At 59.7% G+C, this 27,772-nt stretch overlaps 1 protein-coding gene across 3 annotated transcripts; it reads right to left on the bottom strand.

Moving 5' to 3' along the window:
• Window positions 1–4: 4 nt before the first annotated feature.
• Window positions 5–27,772, bottom strand: RECQL4 (RecQ like helicase 4). 3 transcript variants are annotated; one of them, XM_069854813.1, is made up of 24 exons: window positions 27,265–27,769; window positions 25,059–25,092; window positions 22,943–23,043; window positions 20,726–20,860; window positions 16,933–18,548; window positions 16,088–16,187; window positions 15,531–15,663; window positions 14,231–14,362; window positions 13,390–13,536; window positions 13,222–13,314; window positions 12,193–12,329; window positions 11,966–12,049; window positions 10,734–10,928; window positions 10,452–10,634; window positions 9,192–9,369; window positions 7,792–8,069; window positions 7,574–7,711; window positions 5,868–6,054; window positions 3,741–3,870; window positions 3,437–3,609; window positions 3,157–3,346; window positions 2,888–3,038; window positions 461–569; window positions 5–378 (listed from the first exon to the last, which is right to left on the bottom strand). In XM_069854813.1, exons 1-24 carry the CDS (start codon window positions 27,346–27,348, stop codon window positions 257–259), a joined length of 4,830 nt encoding a protein of 1,609 aa, XP_069710914.1. In that variant the 5' UTR covers window positions 27,349–27,769; the 3' UTR covers window positions 5–256. The 3 variants fall into 3 exon arrangements, with proteins under 3 accessions (XP_069710914.1, XP_069710915.1, XP_069710916.1); XM_069854814.1 differs by lacking the exon at window positions 20,726–20,860; XM_069854815.1 differs by lacking the exons at window positions 5–378; window positions 461–569 and having other exon boundaries at window positions 2,894–3,025; window positions 27,265–27,772.

The following is a 27,772-nucleotide window of genomic DNA, read 5'->3' as shown; positions in this document are numbered from 1 at the left end:
GGGATTTGGGATGGAAAAGGGATGGTGCCCAGAGCCCGGGCGCAAAGGTCTCCGCCTTTTATTAATTCCGTGATAAAATCCATATAAAAATTCCCTGTGGCGAGTGGGAACCACTTGGAGCAGGGACAAGCGCTAAACGAGGTCCTTGCTCGTTAAACCCCACGTCCCGGAGCCTCCTCAGCTCCCTCCAGGATGGGATTGGAAGCGGGGAAACAGGACTCGGAGAATTCTTGGAGCTCCAGGTGGCTCCGGGGCTTCACCGGGCGGCCAGGATCTCCTCCGTGGCCAAGCGGACCAGGCGGTGGAAGGGGAAGGAGAGATGTTTCCTCCAGAAACGGCGATCGCGGCCGTAGAGCTGAGCCGGGAAACAGGGGCTGCCTGCCGGGAGAGGCCAGGGAAGCTCCTGGTTAGGTCCATCCCACCCCACCCCATCCCAATCGGTGCCTCTCCCTTCTCCTACCGATGCCGTGAAAGATCCTGGCTACGGCCCGGCCGGAAAACTTCTCGTCCGGGCGGATGGCGAGGAAGTGGCGGATGTCGGAGCGGAGCTGGTTCTCCCACTCCAAGAGCTGCGGAGGAAAGGACACGGCAAGGAGAAGTCGTATTCCTACTCTTCCTCACTCTAAAAATCCATCCGTCCATCTAAATCTACCCATCTCCGAACCCAAAGCTCCAACCCATCATCTCAACCCATCTCTGAACCCAAATTCCAACTCGTCAACTCCAACCCATCATCTCCGAACCCAAAGCTCCAAGCCAGCATCTCAACCCATCTCCGAACCCAAACTCCAACCCATCATCTCCAACCCAAAGCTCTGACCCATCATCTCAACTCATCTCCGAACCCAAAGCTCCAACCCATCATCTCAACCCATCTCCGAACCCAAATTCCAACTCGCCAACTCCAACCCATCATCTCCAACCCATCATCTCAACCCATCTCCGAACCCAAACTCCAACCCATCATCTCCAACCCATCATCTCCGACCCAAAGCTCCAACCCATCTCCGAACCCAAAGCTCCAACCCATCATCTCAACCCATCTCCGAACCCAAACTCCAACCCATCATCTCAACCCATCTGCAAACCCAAACTCTAACCCATCGTCTCCAACCCATCATCTCCAAACCCAAAGCTCCAACCCATCATCTCAACCCATCTCTGAACCCAAACTCCAACCCACCATCTCAACCCATCTCCAAACCCAAACTCCAACCCATCATCTCAACCCATCTCCAAACCCAAACTCCAACCCATCATCTCCAACCCATCATCTCCGACCCAAAGCTCTGACCCATCATCTCAACCCATCTCTGAACCCAAAGCTCCAACCCATCATCTCCAGCCCATCATCTCCAACCCAAAGCTCCAACCCATCATCTCAACCCGTCTCCGAACCCAAACTCCAACCCATCATCTCCAACCCAAAGCTCCAACCCATCTCCGAACCCAAAGCTCCAACCCATCATCTCAACCCATCTCTGAAGCCAAACTCCAACCCATCAACTCCAACCCAAAGCTCCAAGCCATCATCTCAACCTAAATCCAACCTATCATCTTGACTCGAAAATCCAACCCACCTCAAACCAAAAATCCAACCCATCATCTCAACCCCAATCCAACCCATCATCTCAACCCTAATCCAACCCCTCATCTCAACCCAAATCCAACCCATCTCAAACCCATCATCTCAACCCATCATGTCAACCCAAATCCAACCCATCACCTCCGACCCATCATCTCCGACCCATCACCTCAACCCATCATCTCCAACCCAACGTCTCAACCCAAAAATCCAACCCACCTCCAACCCAAAAATCCACCTCCGACCCCCCCAAATCCACCTCCGACCCAAAAATCCATCTCCAACCCCCCCAAATCCACCTCCGACCCCCCCAAATCCACCTCCGACCCAAAAAACCATCTCCAACCCGAACGAATCCATCTCTGACCCCCCCAAATCCATCTCCAAGCCCCCAAATCCATCTCCAACCTGACCGATCCCATCTCTGACCCCCCCAAATCCATCTCCAAGCCCCCAAATCCATCTCCGACCTGACCGAATCCATCTCTGACCCGACCGAATCCATCCCCGACCCCCCCAAATCCATCCCCGACCCATCCAAGTCCACCTCCGACCCCCCCAAATCCACCTCCGACCCCCCCAAATCCACCTCCGACCCATCCAAATCCACCTCCGACCCCCCCAAATCCACCTCCGACCCCCCCAAATCCACCTCCGACCCCCCCAAATCCACCTCCGACCCATCCAAATCCACCTCTGACCCCCCCAAATCCACCTCCGATCCATCCAAATCCACCTCCGATCCATCCAAATCCACCTCCGACCCATCCAAGTCCACCTCCGACCCCCCCAAATCCACCTCCGACCCATCCAAATCCACCTCCGACCCCCCCAAATCCACCTCCGACCCCCCCAAATCCATCCCCGACCCATCCAAATCCATCTCCGACCCATCCAAATCCACCTCCGACCCCCCCAAATCCACCTCCGACCCCCCCAAATCCACCTCCGACCCATCCAAGTCCACCTCCGACCCCCCCAAATCCACCTCCGACCCATCCAAATCCACCTCCGACCCCCCCAAATCCACCTCCGACCCATCCAAATCCACCTCCGACCCCCCCAAATCCACCTCCGACCCATCCAAATCCACCTCCGACCCATCCAAATCCACCTCCGACCCCCCCAAATCCACCTCCGACCCATCCAAATCCACCTCCGGCCCCCCCAAATCCACCTCCGACCCCCCCAAATCCACCTCCGACCCATCCAAACCCAACCCAACTGGAGGTTCCTTGCACCAGGAACACCAGCCGATGGGCAAAGCCGGAAGCAACTCCCAATAAAATTCGATTTTCTCACTTTAGGAGCTCCGAGATCTTCCTCTTCTTCTTCGTGGCCACGTTCTCCGTTGGGTTCCTCCTGGAAGTAGGCTCCGAGCAGAGCCTTCAGCCGGGAACTCCGCTCCTCCTCCTCCTCCTCCGGGTGGGATCCGTAGCTCTGGAAAGCCACGCTGTGCTCCGCTGTCAACCTCCTCCCGTTCCCAAACCAAACTGGGAGACTGGGAAGCACGAGGCCACCACGGGGAGGAGGTTGAAGGACTTGGAAGGGGCTTTTCCACCCACGCTCACCTCTGGAAGGCCTGGAAGCAGGCACGGAGTTGACCAAGAGCCGCTTTCTCCCGGGCCACCACCCTCTGGTGGAGGAAGTCGCAGATGGAGTCCAGCTCCTGGTCGGAGAGGTCTCCGTAGGCGCGGAAGTGGAAGGACAAGTCTCCAAACTCCACCAGGATCCCGTTTTTCCTCTCGCCGTTCCCACCATCTGAAAGCCCCAAGAGCCAGGAGATCCGGAACCTACTGAGATCCGAGGATTTTCCTCCCTCGTCCCATGAAGCATCGGGGACGCTGGTACCTCCTCGGAGACGCGGATCCCACTGGAGCTGGCGCAGAGCGCGTTTCACCAGAGCCGCTTCCCAACCCATGGAATCGCTCAAGGAGACCACGTCGAATTCCACGGAGCTGCCGTGGCTCCGATCCCTCCCCGCCAGGCGTTCCTGGGCCAGGAAGACGGCGACGGGTGGAGAACTGAGGGTGAAGGAGACCACAAATCCGGTTGTTCCTCCTGCTCGGAGCTTGAAAATTCCTCCTCCGGCAGATCCCGGCGCCGCCAGGAGGTTCCCAACCACCGGGAACGAGGCCGGGGCTCCAGCTCTGACCTCCGCGCCGCAGCCCGGAGCTGCCGGGATCCTCCGTAGCAGACGAGGCGGCAGGAGGAGTAGGTGGGAGGAAGAAGCTCCAGCCAGCGCTGCGGGTGAAGCTCCAGGTAGCACAGGAGCGTCTCGATGCCTGCAGGACAAGAGCCCAGATCCCAGCCCTGATCCTCAGCTCCATCCCTCATCCCGGGCTCCATCCCCAACTCCCCTTTTCATCACGCCCCAAGGGCTCCATCCCTCATCCCGGGCTCCATCTCCAACATGCTCCAAGGGCTCCATCCCTCATCCCGGGCTCCATCCCCAGTTCCTGTTCTTGCTCCGAGGGCTCCATCCCTCATCCAGAGCTCCATTCCCAATTCCCGTTCTCATCATGCTCCAAGGGCTCCATCCCTCATCCCAGGTTCCATCCCCAATTCCCGTTCCCATCACGCTCCAAGGGCTCCATCCCTCATCCCAGGCTCCATTCCCAATTCCCGTTCTTGCTCCAAGGGCTCCATCCCTCATCCCAGGTTCCATCCCCAATTCCCCTTCTCATCATGCTCCAAGGGCTCCATCCCTCATCCCAGGCTCCATTCCCAATTCCCCTTCTCATCATGCTCCAAGGGCTCCATCCCTCATCCCGGGCTCCATCCTCAATTCCCATTCTTGATCCAAGGGCTCCATCCCTCATCCCAGGCTCCACCTTCAATTCCCGTTCTTGCTCCAAGTGCTCCAACCCTCATCCCAGGTTCCATTCCCAATTCCCATTCTCAACATGCTCCAAGGGCTCCATCCCTCATCAAGGGCTCCATCCCCAATTCCCGTTCTTGCTCCAAGGGCTCCATCCCTCATCCATGGCTCCATCCTCAATTCCCGTTCTCTTCACACTCCAAGGGCTCCATCCCCAATTCCCCTTCTCATCATGCTCCAAGGGCTCCATCCCTCATCCTGGTCTCCATCCCCAGTTCCCGTTCTCATCATGCTCCAAGGGCTCCATCCCTCATCCCGGACTCCACCCTCAATTCCCGTTCTTGCTCCAAGTGCTCCATCCCTCATCCTGGGCTCCATCTTCAATTCCCGTTCTTGCTCCAAGGGCTCCATCCCCAATTCCCCTTCTCATCATGCTGCAAGGGCTCCATCCCTCATCCCGAGCTCCATCCCCAATTCCCCTTCTTGTTCCAAGGGCTCCACCCCTCATCCAGGGTTCCATCCCCAATTCCCCTTCTTGTTCCAAGGGCTCCATCCCTCATCCCAGGCTCCATCCTCAATTCCCATTCTCAACATGCTCCAAGGGCTCCATCCCTCATCCAGGGCTCCATCCTCAATTCCTGTTCCCAACATGCTCCAAGGGCTCCATCCCTCATCCCAGGTTCCATCCCCAATTCCCGTTCTCATCATGCTCCAAGGGCTCCATCCCTCATCCCAGGTTCCATTCGCAATTCCCATTCTCATCGTGCTCCAAGGGCTCCATCCCTCATCCCAGGTTCCATCCCCAATTCCCGTTCCCAACATGCTCCAAGGGCTCCATCCCTCATCCCGGGCTCCATCCCCAATTCCCCTTCTCATCACGCTCCAAGGGCTCCATCCCTCATCCCAGGTTCCATTCCCAATTCCCGTTCTCATCACGCTCCAAGGGCTCCATCCCTCATCCCGGGCTCCATCCCCAATTCCCGTTCTTGCTCCAAGGGCTCCAACCCTCATCCCAGGTTCCATCCCTAATTCCCGTTCTCAACATGCTCCAAGGGCTCCATCCCTCATCCAGGGCTCCATCCTCAATTCCTGTTCTTGATCCAAGGGCTCCATCCCTCATCCCAGGCTCCATTCCCAATTCCCCTTCTCAACATGCTCCAAGGGCTCCATCCCTCATCCCAAGTTCCATTCCCAATTCCCGTTCTCACCAGGCTTCAAGGGCTCCATCCCCAACTCCCCTTCTCATCACGCTCCAAGGGCTCCATCCCTCATCCCGGGCTCCACCTCCAGTCCCTCATCCCGAGCTCAGTATGCTCCGAAGTCTCCAACCCCTCAACCCCTGGTCTCCATCCCTCACCCCTCTCCCCATCCCACTCCCCTGGTTGAAGGCTGCAGGAGAACGTGAAGCTGGGGTAGATCCCCACCTCCAGGATCTCCGTTTGGATCCGATTTCCCCCTCACCTTCCTCCCGGAGATCCAAGGACTCCACGGTTTCTTGGATGGGAACGGCTCGTTCGTGCTTGTAGCACACACGAGGTCCTCTCTGCCTCATCTCGCTGCCGTCCTCCTCCTCCTTCCCCTTCTTCTCCTCCTTCTCCTCCTCCTCCTCCAAGACCTCGGCCATCTCGGAGTCCTCCACCTCCCCATCCTGTGAGGAACCATAACGTCACGGATTAAAGGACGGACCAGCTCCCATCTTCCTCCTAGGACATCCCAGTCCTTCTCCTGGCCAGAACCTCCACCTCAGGGGTTCCAAGATGGAATTGAAGCTCCATGCTGGGACCATCCAGAACCTCCACCACGGGGGTTCCAAGATGGAATTGAAGCTCCATGCTGGGACCATCCAGAACTTCCACCACGGGGGTTCCCAGGATGGAATTGAAGCTCCATGCTGGGACCATCCAGAACCTCCACCACGGGGGTTCCAAGATGGAATTGAAGCTCCATGCTGGGACCAGAAGCTCCATGCTGGGACATCCCAGAACCTCCACCACGGGGCTTCCAAGATGGAATTGAAGCTCCATGCTGGGACCAGAAGCTCCATGCTGGGACATCCCAGAACCTCCACCACGGGGCTTCCAAGATGGAATTGAAGCTCCATGCAGGGACCAGAAGCTCCATGCTGGGACTATCCAGAACCTCCACCACGGGGGTTCCAAGATGGAATTGAAGCTCCATGCTGGGACCAGAAGCTCCATGCTGGGACCATCCAGAACCTCCACCACGGGGGTTCCAAGATGGAATTGAAGCTCCATGCAGGGACCAGAAGCTCCATGCTGGGACCACCCAGAACCTCCACCACAGGGGTTCCTGAGGTGGAATTGAAGCTCCATGCTGGGACCATTCAGAACCTCCACCATGGGGGTTCCAAGATGGAATTGAAGCTCCATGCTGGGACCAGAAGCTCCATCCTGGGACTATCCAGAACCTCCACCACAGGGGTTCCAAGATGGAATTGAAGCTCCATGCTGGGACCAGAAGCTCCATGCTGGGACCACCCAGAACCTCCACCACAGGGGTTCCTGAGGTGGAATTGAAGCTCCATGCTGGGACCATCCAGAACCTCCACCACAGGGGTTCCAAGATGGAATTGAAGCTCCATGCTGGGACCAGAAGCTCCATGCTGGGACATCCCAGAACCTCCACCCCAGGGGTTCCCAAGGTGGAATTGAAGCTCCATGCTGGGACCAGAAGCTCCATGCTGGAACCATCCAGAACCTCCACCACGGGGGTTCCAAGATGGAATTGAAGCTCCATGCAGGGACCAGAAGCTCCATGCTGGGACCACCCAGAACCTCCACCACAGGGGTTCCTGAGGTGGAATTGAAGCTCCATGCTGGGACCATCCAGAACCTCCACCACAGGGGTTCCAAGATAGAATTGAAGCTCCATGCTGGGACCAGAAGCTCCATCCTGGGACTATCCAGAACCTCCACCACGGGGGTTCCAAGATGGAATTGAAGCTCCATGCTGGGACCAGAAGCTCCATCCTGGGACTATCCAGAACCTCCACCACGGGGGTTCCAAGATGGAATTGAAGCTCCATGCTGGGACATCCCAGAACCTCAACCACGGGGGTTCCACGATTCTATGATTCTACCTCGTTATCTCATTCCTTAACGACTTAAGAAGGCGGGAAAGCTGCAGAAATGGGTTTTTCTCCTTACCTTGACCACATCCTGGTGTTTCCGATGAAGCTCCAGGCACCTGCAGGGCGAGAAAACCTTCTGGACCAACCTCTGGATGGTGAAGAAATCCACCGTGTCCCCATAAATGTGACGCCGCAGCTCGTGAAGATCCGCGCCCTGTGGAAACGATGAGGGACCTTAACGAAGAACCCAAGAAACAAGGAAGAAAATCCATCAGCCCCACCAAGAAGCGTCACCTCCGGGTCTAGGAAGAGGTGGCACTGAGCGGGTTGTCCATCTCGTCCCGCTCGGCCGATCTCCTGGACGTAACTCTCAAAGTTCTTGGGCATGTTGTAATGGACCACGCCGCGGACGTCGGGTTTGTCCAAGCCCATGCCGAAGGCCACCGTGGCCACCACCACGCGGAGTTGGCCGCTCATGAAATGGTTCTGGACGCGGCGGCGCTCGGAGGCGGAGAGGCCGGCGTGGTAGGCGTCCGCGATCCACTTCAACGGGTGGTGGACGCTCTTCGGTGCTGGAAGGAAGAGGAGAAAGAGGTAGGAAGGATCTACAGACCAAGCTGGATCCATGGGATGGATGGAAGGATCTACAGAGGGATCTGACTGATTGGATCCATGGGATGGATGGAAGGAAGGGTCTACAGAGTGATCTGACCAGGCTGGATCCATGGGATGGATGGAAGGAAGGGTCTACAGAGGGATCTGGCCAGGCTGGATCCATGGGATGGATGGAAGGAAGGGTCTGCAGAGGGATCTGACCAGGTTGGATCCATGGGATGGATGGAAGGAAGGGTCTGCAGAGGGATCTGACTGATTGGATCCATGGGATGGATGGAAGGAAGGGTCTGCAGAGGGATCTGGCCAGGTTGGATCCATGGGATGGATGGAAGGAAGGGTCTACAGAGGGATCTGACCAGGCTGGATCCATGGGATGGATGGAAGGAAGGGTCTCCAGAGGGATCTGACCAGGTTGGATCCATGGGATGGATGGAAGGAAGGGTCTGCAGAGGGATCTGACCAGGCTGGATCCATGGGATGGATGGAAGGAAGGGTCTCCAGAGGGATCTGACCAGGTTGGATCCATGGGATGGATGGAAGGAAGGGTCTGCAGAGGGATCTGACCAGGCTGGATCCATGGGATGGATGGAAGGAAGGGTCTACAGGCTTGATGATCCCAAAGTTCTTCTCCAGCCTCGGGATTCTATGATTAAATCAGGGATGGAAACAAGCAGCCAACTCTTCCTGGACCAGAGCTGCTGCTCCCCAGAGCTCCTCGTTAGGTGCCAGAAGTCGTCAAGCCCTGGTGGCTTTGGGAGCGAGGTGACCCGAGCTCTCCTGCCTTCGGCAAACAAAGGAGCTGAGGGCAACCATCCCGGGAACCGAAGGTTTCCAAGCTCTCACGAGACAGAGCTCGGCCACCCATCCATTTATGGATTTTGAGGGAGGATGAAGATTCCTAAAGTCCAACCTGGGAGGTTTGGAAGGGAAATCCCACCGATTTCTAGAGACTTGAGGGTCAGGAACCTTCTAGGAGCCACCAAAGCGTGGTTCATTCCCTAAGGATTCTCCATTCTGGAGTGGATTCTCCACATGGGATGTTTTGAGCTCCTTCTGGAGACCAAGATTGCGTCACCTACCCTTTGTCTTCTTCTTCTCGGCAGCTCCTGAGGCTCTGGGTGGATCCTTGAGGAGAACTCCTTGAAGACAAGTCCGGATGAGCGCGGCGATGCGAGTGGTCTCCTCGCGCCGCGTGCAGTAGACGATGATGGAATCCAAGCATCCGAAACGTTCTCCTCGCAGCAGGGAAATGAGGGCCTGGGGATGGAGAAAGGAGGGTCCTCAAAAAAGGGGTGGGAAACACCTTCCTTCCATCCATCCCATGGATCCGGCCTGGCCAGATCCCTCTGCAGACCCTTCCTTCCATCCATCCATGGATCCAGCCTGGTCAGATCCCTCTGCAGACCCTTCCTTCCATCCATCCATGGATCCAGCCTGGTCAGATCCCTCTGCAGACCCTTCCTTCCATCCATCCCATGGATCCAGCCTGGCCAGATCCCTCTGCAGACCCTTCCTTCCATCCATCCATGGATCCAGCCTGGTCAGATCCCTCTGCAGACCCTTCCTTCCATCCATCCCATGGATCCAGCCTGGTCAGATCCCTCTGCAGACCCTTCCTTCCATCCATCCCATGGATCCAACCTGGTCAGATCCCTCTGTAGACCCTTCCTTCCATCCATCCCATGGATCCAATCAGTCAGATCCCTCTGCAGACCCTTCCTTCCATCCATCCCATGGATCCAACCTGGCCAGATCCCTCTGCAGACCCTTCCTTCCATCCATCCCATGGATCCAGCCTGGTCAGATCCCTCTGCAGACCCTTCCTTCCATCCATCCCATGGGTCCAGCCTGGCCAGATCCCTCTGCAGACCCTTCCTTCCATCCATCCCATGGATCCAGCCTGGCCAGATCCCTCTGCAGACCCTTCCTTCCATCCATCCCATGGATCCAGCCTGGCCAGATCCCTCTGCAGACCCTTCCTTCCATCCATCCCATGGATCCAATCAGTCAGATCCCTCTGCAGACCCTTCCTTCCATCCATCCCATGGATCCAACCTGCTCAGATCCCTCTGCAGACCCTTCCTTCCATCCATCCCATGGATCCAACCTGGTCAGATCCCTCTGTAGACCCTTCCTTCCTTCCATCCCATGGATCCAGCCTGGTCAGATCCCTCTGCAGACCCTTCCTTCCATCCATCCCATGGATCCAATCAGTCAGATCCCTCTGCAGACCCTTCCATCCATCCATCCCATGGATCCAACCTGGTCAGATCCCTCTGCAGACCCTCCAGAAGATCCCCATCTCCTCCCAGCTTGGTGTCACCCACGGTGTCCCTCACCTCATCCCTCTCTCGGTCCATGGAGACGGTGAGGCAGAGGTTGGGGGGCACGGTGGCCGCTCGCACCGCGATCCCTTCCTCCGGTGGGATTCCGAGGTGCTGGGCCACGTCCCTCGCCGTGGCCAAGGTGGCCGTCGCCGTCAAGCCCAGGAAGCAGCGAACGCCCAGGTGATCCCGAAGAACCTGTGGAGAAGAAGAAGAAGAAGAAGAAGAACGAAGAGGAACTTGGTGTCCTTCGTGGTCATCATGGGTTCCCACCAGCCAGGACGGGGCTTTTCCCACCTTGCAGAGCCGCAGGTAGCAAGGACGGAAGTTGTGGGACCACTCGGAGACGCAATGAGCTTCGTCGATGCAGGCGAAGGCCACGGGGGGCAGGCGCTCAGGAGAAGACAAGCAGCTCCAGCCCAAGCCACCGCCGCCGCCGCCAACCAGGGCTTCGGGAGACAACAGGAGGACCTGCACCTCGCCCCGTCTCACCTACACCAGAAACATCAGAGCCGGGATGAGGGAGGAGAGCGATACGAGGGCTTCTTAACGAGGTTCTCCAAGTGGAACGGGCTGGTGCCACCATCAGGACATGAGTTCACGGGCCTGGTGGCCTTCACCGCTCTTTCCATGAAGATATTCTTCCTCAATGTCCAATCTAAACCTCCTCTGGTGCATCTCGAGGTCATTTCCTCGTCCCATCACTGGTTCCTCGGGAGAAAAGACCCACCACAACCTCCTTCCAGGCCGTTGGAGACCACGATGAGGTCTTCCCTTCAGCCTCCTCCAGGATGAAGAACCCCAGGTCCCACAGCTGCTCCTCACAACCTGGTTCTCCAGCTTCTCCACCAGCAGATTCCCTTCTCCAGACCCCTCAATGTCCTTCTTGGAGTGAGGGACCCAAAACTGAACCCAGAAGACCACAAGGATGGGATGAGATCCAGAGGGACCTGGACAAGGTGGAGAAGTGGGGCTGGAGGAACCTCAGGAGGTTCAACAAGGTCCTACGCTTGGGTTGGGATGATCCACGGTTTCAATCCAGGATGGGGGATGATTGAAAGGAGCCCCGAGGAGATGGAGCTGTTGGAACGGGTCCAGAGGAGGCCACGGAGATGATCCGAGGGCTGGAGAACCTCGGCTCTGAGGACGGGCTGAGAGTTGGGCTTGTTCAGCCTGGAGAAGGCTCCAAGGAGACCTTAGAGCAGCTTCCAGCACCTGAAGGAGCTCCAGGAAAGCTGGAGAGGGACCTTCTCCAAGAGCCTGAAGCGATGGGACGAGGAGGAACGGCTTGAAATTGGAAGAGGGAAGACTTAGATTGGACACGAGGAAGAAATTCTTCATGCTGAGGGTGGGGAGGGCCTGGAAGAGGTTGTCCCACCCCTGGAGGTGTTGAAGGCCACGGAGGATGAAGCTTGGAGCAACCTGATCCAGTGGGAGAACTGGGTGGGCTTTGAGGTCCATTCCAACCCCCGCCCCATTCCAGAATTCCATGATCTCCGTGTAGAGCTTGGAGCCCCCCATCTTCTCACCTTCTCCATCACCGCTTCCCGTTGGGTTTTGGTCATGTTGGAGTGGACACACGCGGCCTTCAAGCACGGTGGGAGCCCTGAGACCTGGAAATCAATCCCGGAATCACCGGTTGGACCTTCTCGGATACCAACTTCTCCGGTTCGGAGACGCGAGAAGCTTCAACGGCCGCGTCCAGCGGGATCTAAGCAGGGTTTGAGGTGGGAGAAGGTGGATGTGGGGGAGATACCTGGTCGTTCATCAGGGACACCAGAGGGGACACCACCAGGGTGATGCACTTGGAACGTTTGTGGTAGAGGAACGCGGGAAGCTGGTAGCACAGGGACTTCCCCATCCCCGTGGGCAACACCAGCAGCGTGGAGAGACCTGGAAGGACAAGGAGGGAGGGACATCGGTGAGGGACAATCCGGATGCTCCACGTGGAAGGGGATGGAGAAGAACCCAAAGCCCATGGAGGAGAATCCGGTTGCTCCATAGGGAAGAACCGAAACTCCATGGAGAACAATCCGGTTGCTCCATATGGAAGAACTGAAACTTCATGGAGGACAATCTGGTTGCTCCATATGTAAGAAGAACCCAAACTCCTGGAGGACAATCCGGTTGCTCCATATGGAAGAAGAACCCAAACTCCTGGAGGACAATCCGGTTGCTCCATATGGAAGAACCCAAAGCCCATGGAGGACAATCCGGATGCTCCATAGGGAAGAAGAACCCAAACCCCATGGAGGACAATCCAGTTGCTCCATATGGAAGAACTGAAACCCCATGGAGGACAATCTGGTTGCTCCATATGTAAGAAGAACCCAAACTCCTGGAGGACAATCCGGTTGCTCCATATGGAAGAACCCAAAGCCCATGGAGGACAATCCGGTTGCTCCATGTGGAAGAAGAACCCAAACCCCATGGAGGACAATCCGGTTGCTCCATATGGAAGAACCCAAAGCCCATGGAGGACAATCCGCTTGCTCCATATGGAAGAACCAAACCCCATAGAGGACAATCTGGTTGCTCCATATGGAAGAAGAACCCAAAGCCCATGGAGGACAATCCGGTTGCTCCATATGGAAGAACCCAAACCCCATGGAGGACAATCCGCTTGCTCCATATGGAAGAAGAACCTAAACCCCATGGAGGACAATCCGATTGCTCCATATGGAAGAACCCAAACTCCATGGAGGACAATCTGGTTGCTCCATAGGGAAGGTAGAAGAACCCAAACTCCATGGAGAAAAGAAGGTTGTGGAGGACACAAACCCACCGGAGAGGATCCGCATGACGGCCACCTCCTGGCCAGGCCGGAAGGAGCTGTATCCCAACATCTTCAGGGCTTCAAACACCTCCTCTGGGGTCTCTGCTGGGACGAGGGATGAGGTCAGGAAGGGAGCGATGGAGGTGGAACCACCCCTGGCATCGCTTTGGCTCCTACCTTGCACCTTCTCATCGGGTCCCAGGCTGTAGAGCGGCTCCACGGGTGGTGGAGGAGAAGGTGGCTCGTACGCCGGTCTCCACACATCCAGGAACGGCGGCGCCTCTGGAAGCTTCTCAGATGCTTCCTGCTCGCTGCTTCTGCTCCCTGAGGGAATAAAGCAGCAGGTGGGACCCACCAGCACCGGGCAAGGTGACACTTCCAGGAGAACAAGCTCAGGGAGGGGATTCTGCTCCTCTGCTCCGCTCTGGTGAGACCCTGGAGTCCTGGGTCCAGCTCTGGAGTCACCAAAAGAAGGAGATGGAACTATTAGAGGACACGGAGATGATCTGAGGGCTGGAGAACCTCCGCTACGAAGACAGGTTGAGAGAGTTGTCCACCCCGGAGAAGAGAAAGCTCCAGGGAGACCCGAGAGCAGCTTTCAGGACTTCAAGGGCCTCCAGGAAAGCCAAGGAGGGACTTTTTCCAAGGAGCTGGAGTGGTGGGACGAGGTGGGAACGGCTTTAGATCGGAAAGGGGAAGATTTAGGTGGGACATTAGGGAGAAATTCTTCACGAGGAGGGTGGGGAGGAACTGGAAGAGGTTCCTCAGAGAAGCTGCGGATGCTCCATCCCTGGAGGTGTTGAAGGCCACGTCGGATGGGGCTTGGAGCAACCTGAGCTGGTGGGAGGTGTCCCTGCCCACGGATCTAGGTGGGTTTTGAGGTCCCTTCCAACCCAACCCATTCCATGATTCTAAGGTTGTCCAAACCTTCAGGTCCTGGAGAACTCAAACTTCTCATGGGGAAAAAGGAAAGGATTTCATGGTTCCAGGAATCCATCTCAGAGCCCTGGGTCCTCACCAGAAAGCTCAGAGCAGATGGTGTTGGTCCGACGAGCCACCTCTTCCAGCGTGGGCAGCGGGGCCTCCTCCTCTTCTTCTTCCTCCTTGGAAAGGCCGTTCTCCTCCTCCGGTGGTGGAGCCGCCGCCTTCCCTACAGGTGGAAAACAAGCTTAAAGAAACCACCTTGCCATGAGGTATCATGGAATCGCCAGGGTGGAGAAGACCTCCTGGATCAGCGAGTCCAACCATTCCCATCAATCACTGACCCGTGTCCCTCAGCGCCTCGTCCACCCGTCTCCTAAACCCCTCCAGGGAAGGTGACTCAACCCCCTCCCTGGAGCCTCTTCCAGTGCCCAGTGACCCTTTCCGTGAAGAAGTTCTTCCTGAGGTCTTCTTCAACCTCTCCTGGTGGAGCTGGTTGTCCCTTGGGAGAAGAGCCCAGCTCCCTCCTCTCCACACCCTCCTCTCAGGGAGTTGGAGAGAGCAACGAGGTCTCCCCTCAGCCTCCTCTTCTCCAGGCTGAACACCCCCAGGTTCCTCACAGGCTCCTCGTGTTCTCCAGCCCCCTCACCAGCTTCGTTGCTCTTCTCTGGACTCGCTCCAGAGCCTCAACATCCTTCTTGGAGCGAGGAACCCACAACCGACCCCAGGATTCGAGGAGCGGCCTCACCAGGGCCGAGTCCAGAGGGAGAAGAACCTCCCTGACCTGCTGGTCACTCCATTTCTGCTCCAAGCCAAGATGCCCTTGGCCTTCTCAGCCACCTGGGCCCCTGCTGGCTCATGTTCAACCAACCCCGCCAGGTCCTTCTCCTCCAGGGACCTTTCCAGCCAGACTTCTCCTAGTCTGGAGCTGCTCAGGGTTGAGATCCAAGTGCAGGACCCGGCGTTTGGCCTCGTTAAACCTCATCCCACCGCTCTCAGCCTGTCCAGATCCCTCTGGAGACCCTCAAACCCCTCCAGCAGCTCCACACTCAGCTTAGCGTCATCCACAAACTCGCTAAGGGTGCCCTCAACGCCTTCATCCAGGTCATGGATGAAGACATTGAGCAAGATTGGCCCCACCAAGCCCTGGGGACACCACTTGGAACTGGCCTCCAGCTGGAGTTAACTCCATTTCCCACCACTCCGGACCCTCCATCCAAACATCTTCCAACCCAGCAGCCTGCGAAGTCCAGAAAGCGACAGTTTCCCAGCAGAGAAACCGTGCGGAAGTCAAAACTCATCCCAAAAAATCCTCAACCCAACGACGAGAAGGTGGGAAAAGCCCAACGGTTGCTTCCTGATCTCCAAGAAGATCCCACCCCGACCCGTTTTCCAACCTCGGCTCCAACACGCCGCCGCCCAATGTCCCATCGAGCCGCATCGGAAACAGGCGCCGGAGCTTCGGATTTGGGAAGATCCGCCACCTCCACTGAAGTTCTCGGCTTTCTTCTTCCACTTTTGCTTCCAAACCTGTGGAGCAACATCAATTCCCGTCACTTTTAGACTTTTTATTATTATATTTTCCGTATTTTCCTTATTTTTTTTCCTTCCTGAAGGTGTTTTTTGCTCTATCCGAACATTCCAAGCTTTAAAAAGAAAAAAATTCTCTTCTAGTTGATGCTCCTAGAGGATTTTGTGTTAATTAATAGGGAAAGATGAAAAAAATCCAAGTTTTTTGGCGCGGAGCCGAAGCGGAAAAGGGTGGGAAGGAAAAAAATACGGAAAAACGGAATAAAAAAAGGAAAATATTAAAATGGGAGGAAAAATCTGGAGATGAGGACGAGGAAAAATGTTTTAAATCCATCCTGGAATGGAGGAATTGGAATTGGGCTGGGAATGAGGTTGGTCTCCAGAGGTTTTTGGTGAGGTTGATGAGGCCAAGGTGGGATCTCACCTGCTTCCGAAGGCGACTTCCCCGCAGGGCGGAACCGCGGACGTGGGATTTTCTCTTGAGGTTGAGGCGGATGAAGTTGCCGCCTCCGTGCGGACGCGTCCTGAGGGAAAGAGGTGGGGTGGGATGGAGATAGAGGTGGGATGGGATGGAGAACGAGGTGGGGTGGGATGGAGAACGAGGTGGGATGGAGAACGAGGTGGGATGGAGAACGAGGTGGGGTGGGATGGAGAACGAGGTGGGGTGGGATGGAGAACGAGGTGGGATGGAGAACGAGGTGGGATGGGATGGAGAACGAGGTGGGATGGGATGGAGAACGAGGTGGGATGGAGAACAAGGTGGGATGGAGAACGAGGTGGGATGGAGAACGAGGTGGGATGGAGAACGAGGTGGGATGGAGAACGAGGTGGGATGGAGAACGAGGTGGGATGGGATGGAGAACGAGGTGGGATGGGATGGAGAACGAGGTGGGATGGGATGGAGAACGAGGTGGGATGGAGAACGAGGTGGGATGGGATGGAGAACGAGGTGGGATGGGATGGAGAACGAGGTGGGATGGGATGGAGAACGAGGTGGGATGGAGAACGAGGTGGGATGGGATGGAGAACGAGGTGGGATGGAGAACGAGGTGGGATGGAGAACGAGGTGGGATGGGATGGAGAACGAGGTGGGATGGAGAACGAGGTGGGATGGAGAACGAGGTGGGATGGGATGGAGAACGAGGTGGGATGGAGAACGAGGTGGGATGGAGAACGAGGTGGGACGGGACGGAGAACAAGGCGGAGAACGAGGTGGGATCAGGATGGGGAGCTTCACTCTACAACCCTACGACCCCCGTTGGATCGTACCTGGCAGCCACGGCTCTCCGGGTGGGTCTGGGCTTCTCCTCCTCCTCCAGGTCCCCCAGGACGTTTTCCAAAGGTTTCGACACCTTCCTTCTCTTCTTCGGGGCTGCCACGTGCTCTTCCTCCTTCTCCTCCTCCTCCTCACGCTGGTTCACGGCAGCTCCAAGAGCTCCCTTGGCCGAGCCTCGTCTGGGCTTGGCAGGAGCCTCCGTGGCATCTGCAGCTTCTCCTCCAGCTCCTCTTCCAGCTCCTCCTCTAGATTCTCCTCCAGCTCCTCTTCCAGCTTCTCCTCCAGCTCCTCCTCTAGATTCTCCTCCAGCTCCTCCATCTCCTCTTTCAGATTCTCCTCTTCCAGATTCTCCTCCATCTCCTCCTCCAGCTCCTTCTCCAGATTCTCTTCCAGCTCCTCTTCCAGCTTCTCCTCCAGCTCCTCTTCCAGCTTCTCCTCCAGCTCCTCTTCCAGCTTCTCCTCCAGCTCCTTCTCCAGATTCTCTTCCAGCTCTTCTTCCAGCTTCTCCTCCAGCTTCTCCTCTTCCAGCTTCTCCAGCTTCTCCTCCAGCTCCTCTTCCAGCTTCTCCTCCAGCTCCTTCTCCAGATTCTCTTCCAGCTCTTCTTCCAGCTTCTCCTCCAGCTTCTCCTCTTCCAGCTTCTCCAGCTTCTCCTCCAGCTCCTCTTCCAGCTTCTCCTCCAGCTCCTTCTCCAGATTCTCTTCCAGCTCTTCTTCCAGCTTCTCCTCCAGCTTCTCCTCTTCCAGCTTCTCCAGCTTCTCCTCCAGCTCCTCTTCCAGCTCCTCCTTGAGCTCCTCTTCCAGCTCCTCTTCCAGCTCCTCTTCCAGCTTCTCCTCCAGCTCCTCTTCCAGCTTCTCCTCCAGCTCCTCTTCCAGCTCCTCTTCCAGCTTCTCCTCCAGCTCCTCTTCCAGCTTTTCCTCCAGCTCCTCTTCCAGCTCCTCTTCCAGCTCCTCTTCCAGCTCCTCTTCCAGCTTCTCCTCCAGCTTCTCCTCCAGCTCCTCCTCCAAATTCTCCTCCAGCTCCTCTTCCAGCTTCTCCTCCAGCTCCTCTTCCAGCTTCTCCTCCAGCTCCTCTTCCAGCTTCTCCTCTAGCTTCTCCTCCAGCTCCTCCTCCACATTCTCCTCCAGCTCCTCTTCCAGCTTCTCCTCCAGCAGCTCCACCGGCTCCTCCACGTGGCCTTTTCCTCCTGGAATCTCCCCCCAACCTTCTCACCTCCGTGTCCAGCTCCAGGGAGGTTCCTCCACCCATCCCTTGCGGCCCATCCAGCCTTGTCCCTCCATCCTCAGGCACCTCCTGGCACCTCCGGAGCCAGGCGGGATCGAGCGATCCCATTCTCTTTGCCACCGTCATCCGGATCTTCTGGAATTTCTCGGGAAGCGGCGTCGCGGGGGGCTTGGAGCTGGCGGTGAGGATGACGGGGGCCAAGTTGGAGATGGAAGGAGGAAGGATGAGGGCTTCACGCTCGCTTCCAGCGCTCCACGAAGCCTCAACCGGTGGAGGCCACGAGGTTTCCTCTCCTGGATTGGTTGGAAGCTCGAAGGGAGTCGGAGTCTTCTTGGGAATCGGGGTTCTCTTAGGAGTTGGGGTCCACCTCGGCGTCAGGGGGGGCTCCTGGGGGTGGGAGGAGATGAGGGAGAAGGACACATGGACAGGAGGGGAAGGGGGGAGGGCGGCCTCGGGGACCTCTGAATCGAAAGGGACCTTTGGGAGGGTCTGGGGGGGGTTTGGGGGGGCATCTGGGGCGCCCATTGTCCTTCGCCATCCCTTTTGGGGGGCTCTGGGAGGAGGGGGGGGGGTTTGGGGGGCTCTGGGAGGAGGGGGCTGGGACTTAGGGGCTGAAATCTCAGAGGGTTCCAATTTTGGGGGGCTCTGGGAGGAGAGGGCTGGGATTTTGGGGGGCTCTGGCTCAAGGAAACTGGGATTTTGGGGGGCTCTGGGAGGAGGGAGGTGGGATTTGGGGGCTGAGATCTTGGAGGGCTCCGATTTTGGGGGGCTCTGTGAGGAGGGGGCTGGGATTTTGGGGGGCTCTGGTGGAGGGGGCTGGGATTTTGGGGGGCTGTGGTAGGAGGGGGGTGGGATTTGGGGGGGTTCTGGGAGGAGGGGGGTGGGATTTGGGGGCTGAGATCTTGGAGAGCTCTGATTTTGGGGGGCTCTGGTGGAGGGGGCTGGGATTTTGGGGGGCTCTGGTGGAGGGGGCTGGGATTTTGGGGGGCTGTGGTAGGAGGGGGGTGGGATTTGGGGGGCTCTGGCACAAGGGAGCTGGGATTTTGGGGGGTTCTGGGAGGAGTGAGCTGGGATTTGGGGGCTGAGATCTTGGAGAGCTCTGATTTTGGGGGGCTCTGGTGGAGGGAGCTGGGATTTTGGGGGGCTCTGGGAGGACGGGGTGGGATTTTGGGGGGCTCTGGTGGGAGGGGGCTGGGATTTAGGGGTGGAGATCTTGGAGAGCTCCGATTTTGGGGGGCTCTGGGAGGAGGGAGCTGGGATTTTGGGGGGCTCTGGTGGAACGGGTGGGATTTTGGGGGGCTCTGGTGGGAGAGGCTGGGATTTTGGGGGGCTCTGGTGGAGGAAGCAGGGATTTTGGGGGCTCTGGGAGGAGGGGGCTGGGACTTAGGGGCTGAAATCTCGGAGGGCTCCAATTTTGGGGGGCTCTGGGAGGAGAGGGCTGGGATTTTGGGGGGCTCTGGCTCAAGGAAACTGGGATTTTGGGGGGCTCTGGGAGGAGGGGGGTGGGATTTGGGGGCTGAGATCTTGGAGGGCTCCGATTTTTGGGGGCTCTTTGAGGAGGGGGGTGGGATTTTGGGGGGCTCTGGTGGAGGGGGCTGGGATTTTGGGGGGCTGTGGTAGGAGGGGGGTGGGATTTGGGGGGCTCTGGCACAAGGGAGCTGGGATTTTGGGGGGTTCTGGGAGGAGGGAGCTGGGATTTGGGGGCTGAGATCTTGGAGAGCTCTGATTTTGGGGGGCTCTGGTGGAGGGAGCTGGGATTTTGGGGGGCTCTGGGAGGAGGGGGTGGGATTTTGGGGGGCTCTGGTGGGAGGGGGCTGGGATTTAGGGGTGCAGATCTTGGAGAGCTCCGATTTTGGGGGGCTCTGGGAGGAGGGAGCTGGGATTTTGGGGGGCTCTGGTGGAACGGGTGGGATTTTGGGGGGCTCTGGTGGGAGAGGCTGGGATTTTGGGGGGCTCTGGTGGAGGAAGCAGGGATTTTGGGGGCTCTGGGAGGAGGGGGCTGGGACTTAGGGGCTGAAATCTCGGAGGGCTCCAATTTTGGGGGGCTCTGGGAGGAGAGGGCTGGGATTTTGGGGGGCTCTGGCTCAAGGAAACTGGGATTTTGGGGGGCTCTGGGAGGAGGGGGGTGGGATTTGGGGGCTGAGATCTTGGAGGGCTCCGATTTTGGGGGGCTCTGGGAGGAGGGGGGTGGGATTTTGGGGGGCTCTGGTAGGAGTGGGGTGGGATTTTGGGGCTGAGATCTTGGAGGGCTCCGATTTTGGGGGGCTCTGGGAGGAGGGAGCTGGGATTTTGGGGGGCTCTGGCACAAGGAAGCTGGGATTTTGGGGGGCTCTGGGAGGAGGGGGGTGGGATTTGGGGGCTGAGATCTTGGAAGGCTGCAATTTTGGGGGGCTCTGGCCCAAGGGAGCTGGGATTTTGGTTGGGGGGGGGCTGGGATTTTAGGGGGCTCTGCTGGGAAAGGGCTGCGATTTGGGGAGCTGGGATTTGGGGGGCTCAGGCAGGAGGGGGCTGGGATTTTGGGGGGGCTGCGATTTGGGGGTGTTGGGATTTTGGGGGGCTCTGACCTTGCCGGCCGCTCCCAGCTTGGCCCTCAGCCTCATCCCGTAGAGCTGTGCCGAGGGCTCGGGGCCGGCGCGGCTCGTTTTGGGGGGTCTCGGCTGCCGGTTGAGGTGGGAACCCCAACATCCGGAATCCGGCACCTGAGGAGACACCGGAGAATCCACCTCTGGAACCCCAAAAACCCACAAATCCCCCCAATATTTGAAGTCAAAAATTGCTCACCTAGGGGTTGGGGGGGGGGGTGTCCCTGGGATGGGGGAGGAGGGGTTGGGGGGGTCCCTGGGTTTGGGGGTGGTCTCTGAGATTGGGGGTCTGGGTTTGGGGGGGTCTCTGGGATGGGGGGGCTGAGTTGAGGGGGGTCCCTGGGATGGGGGGGCTGGGTTAGAGGGGGTCCCTGGGATTGGGGTCTGGGTTTGGGGGGGTCTCTGGGATGGGGGGGCTGGGTTTTGGGGGGGTCCCTGGGATTGGGGTCTGGGTTTTGGGGGGTCTCTGGGATTGGGGGGCTGGGTTTGGGGGGGTCCCTGGTACGGGGGGGCTGGGTTAGAGGGGGTCTCTGGGATGGGGGTCTGGGTTTTGGGGGGGGTCCCTGGGATTGGGGGGGCTGGGTTAAAGGGGGTCTCTGGGATTGGGGTCTGGGTTTGGGGGGGGTCTCTGGGATGGGGGATGAGGGGTTGGGGGGGTCCCTGGGATTGGGGTCTGGGTTTTGGGGGGGTCTCTGGGATGGGGGGGCTGGGTTTGGGGGGGGTCTCTGGGATTGGAGTCTGGGTTTGGGGGTGTCCCTGGGATTGGGGTCTGGGTTTGGGGGGGTCCCTGGGATGGGGGGGCTGGGTTAGAGGGGGTCCCTGGGATGGGGGGGCTGGGTTAGGGGGAAACTGGAGGGTCCCTGGGATGGGGGGGCTGGGTTACGGGGGGGCTGAGGGGTCCCTGGGATAGGGGTGATGGGTTGGGGTGGGTCCCTGGGATGGGGGGGGCTGGGTTTTGGGGGGTTCCTTGGATAGGGGGGCTGGGTTAGGGGGGGTCCCTGGGATGGGGGGTCCCTAGTATGGGCCCTGGGTTTTGGGGGGGGGGGGGTGTTTTGGGATGGGGGGGCTGGGTTAGGGGGGCTGAGGGGTCCCTGGGATGAGGAGGCTGGGTTTGGGGGGGTCTCTGGGATGGGGGTCTGGGTTTGGGGGGGTCCCTGGTACGGGGGGGCTGGGTTAAAGGGGGTCCCTGGTACGGGGGGGCTGGGTTAGAGGGGGTCTCTGGGATGGGGGTCTGGGTTTGGGGGGGTCCCTGGGATGGGGGGGCTGGGTTTGGGAGGGGTCCCTGGGATTGGGGTCTAGGTTTGGGGGGGTCTCTGGGATGGGGGGTCTGGGTTTTGGGGGGGTCTCTGGGATGGGGGGGCTGGGTTTGGGGGGGGTCTCTGGGATTGGGGTCTGGGTTTGGGGGTGTCCCTGGGATTGGGGTCTGGGTTTTGGGGGGGGTCTCTGGGATGGGGGGGCTGGGTTTGGGGGGGTCTCTGGGATTGGGGTCTGGGCTTGGGGGTGTCCCTGGGATTGGGGTCTGGGTTTGGGGGGGTCCCTGGGATTGGGGTCTAGGTTTGGGGGGGTCTCTGGGATGGGGGGGCTGGGTTTGGGGGGGTCCCTGGGATTGGGGTCTGGGTTTGGGGGGGGTCCCTGGGATGGGGGGGTTGAGTTGAGGGGGATCCCTGGGATGGGGGGGCTGGGTTAAAGGGGGTCTCTGGGATTGGGGTCTGGGTTTGGGGGGGGGTCCCTGGGATTGGGGTCTGGGTTTGGGGGGGTCTCTGGGATGAGGGGTTGGGTTTGGGGGGGTCTCTGGGATGGGGGGTCTGGGTTTGGGGGTGTCCCTGGGATTGGGGTTTGGGGGGATCTCTGGGATGGGTGGGTGACTTGGGAGGGTCCCTGCTATGGGGGGGCTGAGTTGGGGGGGTCTCTGGGATTGGGGTCTGGGTTTGGGGGGGTCTCTGGGATGGGGGGGCTGGGTTTGGGGGGGTCCCTGGTACGAGCGGGCTGGGTTTGGGGGGTCTCTGGGATTGGGGTCTGGGTTTGGGGGGGTCCCTGGGATGGGTGGGTGACTTGGGGGGGTCCCTGGGATGGGGTGGCTGGGTTAGAGGGGGTCTCTGGGATGGGGGGGCTGGGTTTGGGGGGGTCCCTGGTACGAGCGGGCTGGGTTTGGGGGGGTCTCTGGGATGGGGGAGCTGGGTTTGGGGGGGTCCCTGGTACCTGCTCCGCAGTCGGGGTCTCCACGGCCGCCGCGGGGCCGAGCTGGGCCGACTCCTGCTCCTCCTGGTGCCGTTTGAGCTCCCGGTATTCCCGGTAGAGCCCTGCGGGAGAGGCCGGGATTGGATTCCAACCACCCAGAACTTGGATGGACCCCCAGAACATCCTGAGCTGGAAGGACCCCAACAAGGACCATCGAGTCCAGCTCCCGGGGACTCCAACGTTCCCACCAGGAGGGAGTTGGACGAACTCTTCTGGAATATCGGCTCCAGGATTGCTTCCCATGGAGCCTCTTCCAGTGCTCCACCAGCCTCTGGGTGAACAACCTTCTCCTGGTGTTCAACCTCCAGATGTTCCCTTTGGATCCTTCTTGTCTCGGGGCTTCGGATGCTTCTCGTCTCGGAGCTTCGGAGGCTTCTGGTCTCGGAGCTTCGGATCCTTTTGATCTTGTGCCTTCAGATCTTCCTGGTCTTGTGGCTTCGGATCCTTCTGGTCTTGTGGCTTCGGATCCTTCTGGTCTCGGGGCTTTGGATCCTTCTGGTCTCGGGGCTTCGGATCCTTCTGGTCTCGCGCCTTTGGATCCTTCTCATCTTGGGGGCTTGGATCCTTCTCCTCTTGAGGCTTTGGATCCTTTTGATCTTGTGCCTTCGGATCCTTCTGGTCTCGCGCCTTCGGATCCTTCTGGTCTCGTGCCTTCGGATCCTTCTGGTTTCGGGGCCTCGGATCCTTCTCGTCTCTTGGCTTCGGATCCTTCGCGTCTCGGGGCTTCAGATCCTCCTCGTCTCGGGGCTTCGGATCCTCCTCGTCTCGGGGCTTCGGATCCTCCTCGTCTCGGGGCTTCGGATCCTCCTCGTCTCGGGGCTTCAGATCCTCCTCGTCTCGGGGCTTCAGATCCTCCTCGTCTCGCGCCTTCGGATCCTTCTCGTCTCGTGCCTTCGGATCCTTCTTGTCTCGGGGCTTCTGACCCCTCTCGTCTCGCGGCTTCCGAACCTTTTGATCTCGTGCCTTCAGATCCTTCTGGTCTCGTGGCTTCGGATCCTTCTCGTCTCGTGCCTTCGGATCCTTCTCGTCTTGCGCCTTCGGATCCTTCTCGTCTTGCGCCTTCGGATCCTTCTGGTCTCGGGGCTTCGGATCCTTCTGGTCTCGCGCCTTTGGATACTTCTCATCTCGGGGCTTCGGATGCTTCTCATCTCGGGGCTTCGGATGCTTCTCGTCTCGGGGCTGCGGATGCTTCTCGTCTCGGGGCTTCGGATACTTTTGATCTTGCGCCTTCAGATCCTTCTGGTCTTGTGGCTTCAGATCCTTCTCGTCTCGCGGCTTCGGATCCTTCTCGTCTCGCGGCTTCGGATCCTTCTCGTCTCGCGGCTTCGGATCCTTCTCGTCTCACGGCTTCGGATCCTTCTCGTCTCGGGGCTTCGGATCCTTCTCGTCTCGGGGCTTCGGATCCTTCTCGTCTCGGGGCTTCGGATCCTTCTCGTCTTGTGGCTTTGGATCCTTCTCGTCTCGTGGCTTTGGATCCTTCTTGTCTCGTGGCTTCGGATCCCTCTCGACTCGGGGCTTCGGATCCTTTTGATCTCGTGCCTTCAGATCCTTCTGGTCTTGTGGCTTTGGATCCTTCTGGTCTCGGGGCTTCGGATCCTTCTCGTCTTGGGGCTCCCAATCCTTCTTGTCTCGTGGCTTCGGATCCTTCTCATCTGGCGCCTTCCGATCCTTCTCGTCATGAGGCTTCCGATCCTTCTCGCCTCACGGCTTCCGAACCTTTTGATCTTGTGCCTTCAGATCCTTCTGGTCTCTTGGTTTTGGATGCTTCTGGTCTCGTGGCTTTGGATCCTTCTTCTGACTTCATGGCTTCGGATCCTCTCATCTCGTTGGATGAGGCTTGGAGCAACCACATCCAGTGGGAGGTGTCCCTGCCCATGGATCTGGGGGGGCTTTGAGATCCCTTCCAACCCATTTCATGGTTCCATGAAGATCGAGCTCAGGACTCTGGGTGTGAGTCCAGCTCGGGGATGACCCCCCCCACCCCAAACTCCCCCCCTCCAGCTCTGGGACCTTCATTGAGGCTCCCAAGACCCCCCAAAACCCCCCCTGGGAGGTGGGAGACGTGGTGGCCACTCACTCCTGGTCTCCTCCGGAGCCGCCTCCACGTCAGCCTGCAAAGCAAGGAGAGCGTCACTCCAGGCTGGGGCAGGGGGGTGGGCCTAATTATCACCCCCCAGTTAACGAGGGGAGAGGGGGGACTGGGTTGGGGGGGGCTGGAGGGGTCCCTGGGATGGAGGATGAGGAGTTAGGGGGGAATTGGGGGGTCCCTTGGATGGGGGTGACCGGGTTTGGGGGGGCTGAGGGGTCCCTGGGATGGAGGATGAGGAGTTAGGGGGGAATTGGGGGGTCCCTTGGATGGGGGTGACCGGGTTTGGGGGGGCTGAGGGGTCCCTGGGGTGGAGGATGAGGAGTTAGGGGGGAATTGGGGGGTCCCTTGGATGGGGGTGACCGGGTTTGGGGGGGCTGAGGGGTCCCTGGGATGGAGGATGAGGAGTTAGGGGGGAATTGGGGGGTCCCTTGGATGGGGGTGACCGGGTTTGGGGGGGCTGAGGGGTCCCTGGGGTGGAGGATGAGGAGTTAGGGGGGAATTGGGGGGTCCCTTGGATGGGGGTGACCGGGTTTGGGGGGGCTGCGGGGTCCCTGGGATGGAGGATGAGGAGTTGGGGGGGAATGGGGGGGGTCCCTTGGATGGGGGGACTGGGTTTGGGGGGGCTGAGGGGTCCCTGGGATGGAGGATGAGGAGTTAGGGGGGAATTGGGGGGTCCCTTGGATGGGGGTGACCGGGTTTGGGGGGCTGGAGGGGTCCCCTGTGATTGGGGGGGCTGGGTTAGGGGGTGCTGAGGGGTCCCTGTGATGGGGGGGGCTGGGTTAGGGGGTGCTGAGGGGTCCCTGTGATGGGGGGGGCTGGGTTAGGGGGCGCTAGGGGGGTGCCTGTGATGGGGGGGCTGGGTTAGGGGGTGCTGAGGGGGGTCCATGTGATGGGGGGGCTGGGTTGGGGGGTGCTGCGGGGTCCCTGTGATTCGTGGGGCTGGGTTAGGGGGCGCTAGGGGGGTCCCTGTGAAGGGGGGAGCTTGGATATGGGGTGCTAGATGGGGTCCCTGTGATGGGGGGGGCTGGGTTAGGGGGTGCTAGGGGGGGTCCCTGGGATGGGGGGGCCGGGTTAGGGGGTGCTGGGGGGTCCCTGTGATGGGGGGGCTGGGTTAGGGGGCGCTAGGGGGGTCCCTGTGATGGGGGGGGCTGGGTTAGGGGGTGCTAGGGGGGTCCCTGTGATGGGGGGGCTGGGTTAGGGGGTGCTGGGGGGGTCCATGTGATGGGGGGGCTGGGTTAGGGGGCACTAGGGGGGTCCCTGTGATGGGGGGGCTGGGTTGGGGGGCACTAGGGGGGTCCCTGTGATGGGGGGGCTGGGTTGGGGGGTGCTGGGGGGGTCCCTGTGAAGGGGGGAGCTGGGATATGGGGTGCTAGGGGGGTCCCTGTGATGGGGGGGCTGGGTTGGGGGGCGCTAGGGGGGTCCCTGTGATGGGGGGGGCTGGGTTAGGGGGTGCTGGGGGGGTCCCTGTGATGGGGGGGGCTGGGTTAGGGGGTGCTAGGGGGGGTCCCTGTGATGGGAGGGCTGGGTTGGGGGGGTGCTGCGGGGTCCCTGTGATTCGTGGGGCTGGCTTAGGGGGCGCTAGGGGGGTCCCTGTGAAGGGGGGAGCTTGGATATGGGGTGCTAGATGGGGTCCCTGTGATGGGGGGGCTGGGTTGGGGGGTGCTAGGGGGGTCCCTGTGATGGGGGGGCTGGGTTGGGGGGCGCTAGGGGGGTCCCTGTGATGGGGGGACTGGGTTAGGGGGTGCTAGGGGGGTCCCTGTGATGGGGGGGTGGGTTAGGGGGTGCTAGGGGGGTCCCTGTGATGGGGGGGCTAGGTTAGGGGGTGCTGAGGGGTCCCTGTGATGGGGGGGCTGGGTTAGGGGGTGCTAGGGGGGTCTCTGTGATGGGGGGGCTGGGTTGGGGGGTGCTGGGGGGTCCCTGTGATGGGGTGACTGGGTTAGGGGGTGCTAGGGGGGTCCTTGTGATGGGGGGGCTGGGTTAGGGGGTGCTAGGGGGGTCCTTGTGATGGGGGGGCTGGGTTGGGGGGCGCTAGGGGGGTCCCTGTGATGGGGGGGCTGGGTTGGGGGGCGCTAGGGGGGTCCCTGTGATGGGGGGGCTGGGATAGGGGGTGCTAGGGGGGTCCCTGTGATGGGGGGAGCTGGTTGGGGGGGGTCACAGTGATGGAGGGGGAATTAGGGGTCCCTCACGTCCTCACCTTCCCCGGTTTCCTCCTCCACTGCCTCAGGAACGCTTCCTCCCAGCCCTTGAGCATCGCCCTCAGCTCCCGCCGCCGCTCCATGGCCCCGAGGGGGTTCAGGGGGGACCCGGGTCGGGGGGGGGGTGCTGTAGGGGTTCAGGGGGGACCCGGGGTGGGGGGGGAGCTGTAGGACCCGGGGGAGGCCCCGGCGTGCGGGGCAGCGCGCGAAAACCCCGCTCCCGCCAAGCGGCGGCCAATGGGAGCGCGGGGCACGTGACTGACGGCGGGAAGAGCCAATCAAAGCGGGGGGCCGCGCGAGAAGCTCCCGCCCTCTCCGCGCCGCGACCAATGGGGAGCGCGGGACACGTGACTGACAGCCCGGGGAGCCAATGAGAGCGAGAGAGGCGGGGCCTGCAGGCGACAGAGACCAATGGGAGGAGAGAGAGGGCGGGGCCGTGGCTGTGACTGGCTGCGGGGAAGGCGGGTGGGAGGGGGGAGGCAGCGCGCGGACCCGGAAGCGCTGCGG

Source organism: Phaenicophaeus curvirostris, chromosome 3, assembly GCF_032191515.1.
Source record: "Phaenicophaeus curvirostris isolate KB17595 chromosome 3, BPBGC_Pcur_1.0, whole genome shotgun sequence".
In the NCBI taxonomy this organism is placed as follows: domain Eukaryota; kingdom Metazoa; phylum Chordata; class Aves; order Cuculiformes; family Cuculidae; genus Phaenicophaeus; species Phaenicophaeus curvirostris.
Note: the sequence above shows the minus strand (reverse complement) of the source record. Positions and strands in the feature narration are given on the sequence as shown.